The sequence below is a fragment of the Octodon degus genome, unplaced genomic scaffold, assembly GCF_000260255.1.
Source record: "Octodon degus isolate 3935 unplaced genomic scaffold, OctDeg1.0 scaffold00126, whole genome shotgun sequence".
Taxonomy (NCBI): Eukaryota; Metazoa; Chordata; class Mammalia; order Rodentia; family Octodontidae; genus Octodon; species Octodon degus.
In genome coordinates, this window is record NW_004524702.1 from 4,063,321 (window position 1) to 4,071,227 (window position 7,907).

General features: G+C 55.2%; 1 protein-coding gene across 5 annotated transcripts in view; it reads right to left on the bottom strand.

Moving 5' to 3' along the window:
• Fyco1 (FYVE and coiled-coil domain containing 1) overlaps positions 1 to 7,907 on the bottom strand; it is a 60,492-nt gene that overhangs the window by 42,520 nt on the left and 10,065 nt on the right. For 2 of the 5 annotated variants that reach the window (XR_002817985.1, XM_023700717.1), the window contains exons 1-4: positions 6,173 to 6,277; positions 5,659 to 5,822; positions 4,762 to 4,868; positions 2,727 to 2,852 (exon numbers count right to left, since the gene is read on the bottom strand). Coding sequence is in view for 4 of the 5 variants with exons in the window: in XM_023700717.1 (XP_023556485.1) it covers positions 2,727 to 2,852; positions 4,762 to 4,868; positions 5,659 to 5,713 (288 nt within the window). In the remaining variant the exon portion in view is untranslated. Of the gene's footprint in view, positions 1 to 2,726; positions 2,853 to 4,761; positions 4,869 to 5,658; positions 5,823 to 6,172; positions 6,278 to 7,907 lie in introns of those variants that run through there. The other 3 variants (XM_023700720.1, XM_023700719.1, XM_023700718.1) reach the window with 3 other exon arrangements.

The following is a 7,907-nucleotide window of genomic DNA, read 5'->3' on the forward strand; positions in this document are numbered from 1 at the left end:
GGGGGGGGGTGTCAGGGTAAGCTGGTCTTGAAACTGCTCCCTGCTGTGTCCCAGGCTTCCAAGGAGGATTTGGGGCATCCATTGGGATGGTCTCAGACAGGCCCCTGCCAGATAGGGGTGGTAAACAGGACAAGGGAATAAAGGGGACAGCATGGGGGACACTTAAGAGGAGCATGCCAGCTTGGGTCCACTCATGAATGTTGGCCCCAGAAGCCAAGAGAAGCGCACAGGGGTTCAGACCCCAACTTCCAAATTCAGGGGCTCCCCCAGAGCAGCAATGTGATGGCGAGGGCAGGGGTCTGAGTCCTGTGGGTCCCAACACCTCCTGTTGTAGAGAAGCCAACTGGACCCGGAGGGAGACAGGCAGCACGTGGCGTGGCACCGGCCTGTCAGCAGGCTGCAAGCACCCACAGGATGCTGCACCCACACGCGGCTCTGCTCTTCCTTTGCTTCTTGAGGGCTCAGTGCCACAGTACGAAGTGGTTTTGAAAAACAAAAACCCTCAAGCCAGCAGCGAGCTCTTTCTCAAGAAGCTTCCTGCCTAACTAGGGCTCTCCAAAGCAAAGGGGCAGCAGTCTGACTCGCGGACTGGCCACAGACCCCAGGCGGCAGGGGACTCTAACAGGCAACAGAAGTTGCCCAGAAGGACCTCAGTGATACTCGTGTCCAACTCTACCAACCAGGGTGGGGAGGGATAAGCGCTTGGGAGGGATAACCAGGGGCTTGGGTAGTGGGGGTTGGTGAGCAGGTCTCACACACACATTCACACCCACCCACACTCAGTCACACCCCCACACCCATGTACTCACATACCCATGCACACCCACATGCCCATGAGTACACATACCTACACACTCACCTACACACACACACACCTGTGCACCTACTCACACATACCCATGCACACACTTCAACACACACATCCATCCACCCATGCACATTCTCATACAGACCCACACACTCAACACACATACCTATGCACACATGTGCATACACTCACACATACAAACACACACATCCACATACCCATGCACACCCACACACCCCTGTACACACTCACAAATACCCGTGCACACCCATGCACCCACACCCACACACATTCCCCAACACACACATCCATACCTACACACACTGACACGTACCCATGCACACCCACACACACATTCCCCACACATACTTATCCAAGCACACAATCATGCATTCACCCAAGCCCACACTCACCTATAAATTTACCCACACCCACACACATCTATGTGCACACACAGACACACACACGTACACTCATGTCCATGGGCCCTACTGAATTGAATAAGACCCCACCAAACAGCCCTATGTCAGCTTCCAACGCAGGTCCTTGTCCTTATTTGTAGCATCTCTGACCAATATTAACAGTCTTCAGAACAGGAAAATATTTTAAGTGACCAACATTTGGGGCCATGTTTTTAAGTTAAGTTCACCAAGTGAACTCCTTACACACATAGGGAACTGTTTATCTCACTTGTTTATTCTTTTCATACTGGGAATCAAACTCAGGATCTTGTTCTTGCCAGGCAAGTGCTGTGCCACTGAGCTATATCCACAGCTCAGGGGATATTTCTTATTAAATTTCTTATTTATTTATTTTAAAATATAGTCTTAATTATCCTTTGGGGAAGGGGACAACAATAGCTTCTTGGTACGGAAATGACAATGACCACATGGCCTCTTTGTCTCTGTGGTTTTAGATCCTGGGTCCACTTTTATTCCCGAACATCGCGGGCATCTACCCTGCTCCAGCGCGCTGAGCCAAGCAGTGGTACCCAGCAGTGCGGACGGTAAGTGAGAAGGGTTCCAAGCCCTCCCCGAGCGTTCACGTGCACACAGGCTGCCAGCATGAAGGGGTGCTGCGCCCGACCCTGGTGGGGACGTACCATCTCTGAAGGGCCCACTGAATCCCTGGGAACAGCCTGTGTGAGCTCCCTTTGCTTTAGCCCAAGGTCACCTCTGGCCCCACAATCCACCTCTGGATCTTCTGTCACCATCTTGAAGACCCCATGGGCCTTGAGGGGGGAGTTAAGCCAGTCTGGTGAGGCCACTGCCAGTTCCAGCAAGGGAACTGGCCCTGGAGAAGCAGCCCTGACCGGCTACCATCTGCACAAATGCAGGACGCATCAGCTTCTACAAATCCATGTCTATGGGCTACAACTGGCCAAAGGGCAACTGCTTTATGAAAAGAGAAGAGGAAACTGGCCCCAAAGTAGGTTGCTTCAGCAAATGTTTTGTATGGCTGGGAAGCGGGGATTGAAAGTAAACTATTTCTGGGCTGGAACTGTCCCAGCCACACAGCTGAAGGCGTCACACACTTTGATGTGGTGACTGAGGGTGGACGACAGGAGCTAGGAGTGAGAAACTCTTCAGGATTTGGCCGTTCAGTACTGCTCTCCTTGGGCCTGGAAAGTCTCATGAGGCCCATGGCGTGTGGACAGGAACGTCCTCACAGACAAGCTCTAGAAAGCAGGACTGTGCCTCATATTTTAGGGGTCAGTAGGTGCCCAGTGTGCTGTGACAGAGATGTGATGTGAGTGGGCCCCGGTGGGTGACATGCAGGGCTGAGTGCCCTGTGTGCAGACACTCAGTGGCTGCGCTGCCTTGGGCCACAGCCCCTGCACCTAGGGTGCAGAAAGCTACAGGACTGATGTCTTGCTCTCCCCGCCCAGGACCCCACAGGTCCCATGTACCCCACCTACCTCAGAGATGGACTTGACAAAGCGGATACCATCGTTGGCGCCCTTCACCTTAGCCAGGCAGGCACAGAAGTAGTCCCAGTAGTCCTTCTTGGTGCCCAGCAGGCTGGCCTTCTCTTTCAGGTCGAACTGGCAGAGAGAGAGGAGGGAAAGCAGGGAGAGATGAGGGCTATGACCTGCTGGGTACCCCATTATTTAAAGGATAAACACAGTAGGAGTGGTGGTGCACACCTGGAACCCCGGCACTCAGGAGGCTGAGGCGGGAGGATCACAGTGCGTGAGGCCAGCCTTTCCTACATAAGTGAGTTCAAGGACAGCCTGAGCTACACAGTGAGACCCTGTCTCAGAAAAAAAAAAAAAAAAAAAAGGTAAATAGTAAGAGCTTCCTGGGTGCTGTCCCTGGCAGGTCCTTTATGGGGATATTTTTACTTATTGACAAATCAGGCTATGTTAATCACAAAATGAGGGTGTTTTAACTCCCCATTTTTAGATGAGGAAACTGAGGCTGGGAGAGACCGGCTCAAGGACCTAGAACTCGTGCTACTTGGGGGCAAGCAGCTGCCACCAAGGCCTCTATCTGTGCACGTCTGTGACGCGGAGCCGGGAGGCTGGTCGCGCGCTGGTCCTGCACAGCCGTCCTGAGCATCCCACCCTCCCAACCCTTGCCCTCTGCGTCTGCGAGTTAGCCTTCTGGTTTCCCAGCATCTCTTCCTCCCCCCCTCACTCCTTCCTTTTTATTTATTTTCTGCTGTTTTCAAGTCTGGTTTATTTCACTCAGTATGACGCTCTCAATTTCCATCTATTTTTCTATAAATGACTGTTTCATTCTGAGTAACGCCCTCTGTGCATCTCCTTATCTGTTCATCTGCTGACAAGCCTCAAAAGACCTGTCCCTTCTGGGACTTCTATACATGGAATACAGCAGAAAGCCACGCAGAATGGGCATTGCTCCAGCACACGACAGCCCATTTGCGTGAAGAGTGTGGACGTGGCCACAGAGGGCAGTGAGGTAATGATGTTTCATCCAGGTACTCAACGCTCAAGTTGCAGTACTGTTTTACTACCCACATAACAAGCTTGAATAAATGTCAGCTGAGTCACTTCAAATCCAACCCCAAAGTGGGCTCAGCTGGGGGGAGGAGGTCCATAAACATTTTACAAGGTCACATAAAGAGTGAGGTAGCAGCCCAGAAGATGTGCCCTCCCACACCTGGCCTTTCCCCTGGTGGTCTCTTCTATGTGCTTTGGAGGGAGGTGGCACTCTAAAGGGAAAGGACAGATCTGTGTTTAATAGCATTTTTTTTTTTTTTCTGGTTATGGAAGCAAGATGCACATACATTGTTAGGAAATGAAGACAAAAAAATAAAAACACAGGGAAGAGGAAACCGTGATGCCCAGTACCGCTGTCTGGGCCCACTGCCTTGCTGTGCGCGTCAGCCGACGCTTCCCACATCTGCAGAGCTAGCGCAGGCCTCTGTGACCGGCAGCTGGGAGCTCCTGTAGGAGGTGGAGTTTCCCACGGGACCGGAGGACAGGGTGGGGCATGGTCCCTGGGTGCTGATGATGCTGGTCACAGTGCACTTCAAACAATGGAGCTCCTCCGAGGGCCCACCACCCAGGAAGCTACTGCGTGGGGATCTCCTCCGAGGGCGCACCACCCAGGAAGCTACTGCGTGGGGATCTCCTCCGAGGGCCCACCACCCAGGAAGCTACTGCGTGGGGATCTATATGCAAGTCTACTTGGGGAGACACCCTGCTCCCAGCAAACTCACACAGGGACTCAGTTAACCACCAAGTGAAGACCCTTGCTGGGCACAGGCCTTCTGGACTTGCTTGAGGATACCCAGATCTCTAAGGGGTATTCTCAATTCCCACGCCACCCCAAGGGCCCCACTGCTCCTCCCCTGCAGAAGACAGGCTGAAGGAAAAGCTCTGCTGGGGACAGCTCTGTCCTGATAAGCATGTCCTGAGAGCTGACGAGTCAACTGAGAGGGACAGAGGGCAATGGCTCAGGTCTGCCTGTGCGGGTGGCGCTTACCTGCAGGAGGTACTCAAGCTTGTAAGAGAACTTGTGCAAGCTGGTGCTGTCGTCAGTGATGGGCTCTCCTGCTTCCTTAAACTCGTTGCTTAGTTCTGTCACTGCATCTTTAAGACAAGTCAGGGACGTGTGAGCAGAGAGGGAAGTGTGACAGAGGGTGTGCAGGCACCAGGGGCAGAGGCCAGGTCAGTGAGCCTGAGTGGCCCTGGCCTTCCCTGTCCACCCTCACCCAGGGCCAGTGATAGGCCCGGGGCTGAAGGCTGCTGTTTGGATAAGTGTCCCCAAAGGCTCTCCTGATAAAGGTTGGTTCCCCAGTTCTGGTGTCAGTGGGAGGTGCAGAGCCTTCCTGAGGTGCAGCCGAGCTGGAGGCCTTCTGGCCATCGGGCAGCCTTGTGGTGGCCAGCCGGACCCCAGCTCCTCCGGGTCTCTCACACTGCTTCCCAGTCAGAGGGAGCAGTTTCCCAACAGGGTCAAGAGCGATCTGTGCCCGCATCTGCAAAACCCTGTGTGAGGCTCTCCCAGCCACAATGCGAGCCACATGTGTGTCTCAGCCTCTCCACACAGGGACAGTGGGCCTGGGCCGGGGGGCATCACTGGCAGCAGGGCATCGGCCAGCTGGGACCGGGTTGGGCAGAAAGCCAAGACCGACAGGGATCAGGCTGCCTGTTCTGGGCAGGCTACATCCTACTCCAAAGCAGCCACCAGAGCCTCGCAGGCAGTTGAGCCTCTCACACTGAAACCAGACACGGGTGACTTTGTTTACAAACTGCTGTTCTGGCGCATGGGGAAGCGCTCCCGACCCCACATGAGGACACTCAACATCATGCATTGCAAGGGCTCCAGATAGTCTAAACATGTGTCGCGAGGGCTCCGGCTTTTCCTCATGGGCAGGCACACCTTGCAGGTCATGGATGATTCTCTGCAGCTGGCCCTCGGCGCCGCTGGAGGCCATAGCGAGTCCCGCTGTGTCCACAGTTGGGAGAGGCTGGGCTGGTGCACTCTGTGGCCGTCTTGTCAGCAGCTGTCATACAGCATGTGGCACCTGTCCAGGGAAGAAGAGGCTGTGGAGGGAGCAGTCAGTGACATGGTATGGGAGTGTTAGGGGACCCTCTGCCAGGCACAAGCTCGGGGTCCATCCCGACAGGAAGCTGGACCCCTGACGGCTCTGGCCCCAACCCTGTTTCTGGCACACACAAGCTGCTTTGTGGCCTTCCAAGGAGCCAGACTGATCAAGCAGCAGCTGGGACTGTTCTTCCTGTGCGCCTTCCCTTCCCCTGAGCAGGGAGGCTAGATGGCTGTCCTCAGGGAAGGGCCTGGGACTCCCTCACCCCTACACCATGACCAGACCTGAAAGCCGGTACGGATGGCACCCATGCCCGGGCAGTCAACCGTCCCCATGCTGGGCACATACCCTTGGGCTTCTGCATAGGACAGCCTGGTGGCCACCTTGTCCTGGGGGTTGCAGCTTCCACTGCCCACGGTTTGGGTCAGCCCGAGATGCTGCCCACCGCTCAGCTGGCTGTCTCAGTGCTTGTGCACCAATCCAGGGCCGCATTTCTATTTTAGGCTTGGTTACAAGCCTTTCTCCTGCTGGGGAGTCCCCTACTCGGGCAGCTGTTAGTGTGAGCTAAGGTCATGGTGGTGGGTGATGACCTGCAAAGGTGAAATTGAGCTCCTGAGACCGAAGGCCAGACATGGGTTTGGACCCCATGGGCTCCTTCAGAACCTCTCACTCCGGGCAGCGCCTGCAGCAGAGCAGTAACTTCCACCTCAAGGGCTACACAATGGCTGTGCACATGACAGATCTGACTGCTTGTGGTTCTCCAACAGCCCTTCCACCCCCAGCCCCAGGTGACGTCAGGGGCCCCTTCCAACATGCACATCATTCTGTCCCCCTTGTCACCTGTTTGCTAGCTAATTTGACCCCCAAGGACACAGCACCTGGCTGTACTCAGAACTGGGACGAGTGACACTGAAGCCACCTTGACCTGGAGAGGCCCTGAGTGTCACTGACAGACTCCTCCTCACCTTAAAATCGAACCCAGAAATCTCAAGCTTTCATCCCAACTGTGCGGTCCTCTGTTGGGCTCGCCTGCAGCCCTCTACAGAGGGCCAATAAACTCCTCAAACATGTGCATCTCTTGGCAATCAGCAAATTTTTCACCACCGCAGCCCCAGCATCTCACAGGCTGGGCGTCACACTGAGTTGGTGCAAAGTTAAAGTTCGTGGGCATAGCAGACAGCAGGCTAGGATGGCTGCAGGAGCGGCTCACACTGCGCGAGAACACTGTGCGCAGGCTGCCTTGTGTTCACACGTGTGACTGCATTTATTCTAAACATCACCTGCTTACATGGGAAAACCTGGTGCTCAGGGAGTTACAGGACCTGCCCAAGGCTGTGGGTGGAGGGAAGCCTCCCTCTGCTCCTTGGAGTGGCCCTGAACACAGGCACCCAGTAAATAATGTGCTGGCTTGGAGCATATTCAACCCAGGCCATCTCTCTCTCTCTCTCTCTCTCTCTCTCTCTCTCTCTCTCTCTCTCTCTCTCTCCCAGTGTTGCTCTGGGAGCCAGGGTGAGGGGACCTGGAAAGGAAAAGGTCCCAGCCACACACAACCCCAAATATTTACATAGGCATCCTGGTGTCAGCATGGGGAGGGGCAGGCTGTCACAGGACCGCCTAGTCCTATTTTTAGCCTTCAAGCCAACACAGGCAGCTGTGACTCCATGCAAACAAAGCCCAGCAGCTAGTGAGCACTTATGCGGCCTCAGGGAGGAGGGAGGAGGCTGTGGGAGACAGGCCTGTCCCAGTCCCAGGGCACGACACAAGAGTCTGGACAGCAGAGTCCAGGGACCCCGAACGGGGTGCAGGAGTGGTTAGGAGAAGCCTGCCCACCTGTCCCCGGGTGTCACCTGCTGGGCATAGCGACAGGACAGACAGCAGTCGGCCCGGCTCAGTCAGACCCCCCACCACAGGAGAGCTCAGGGAGTCACTGCCCATGCCAGCTGTCCAGCTGTTTGTCAGCTCTGCTCTATGCAGGCTGGGGATACTGAGGCACAGGAGGCCCTGCCCTGCCTGGTGGTGCTCGGCTGCCCACCAAGGAGACAGATGGAAAATGCCCTGGTTGCCAGACAGAGAGGAAGTAGGC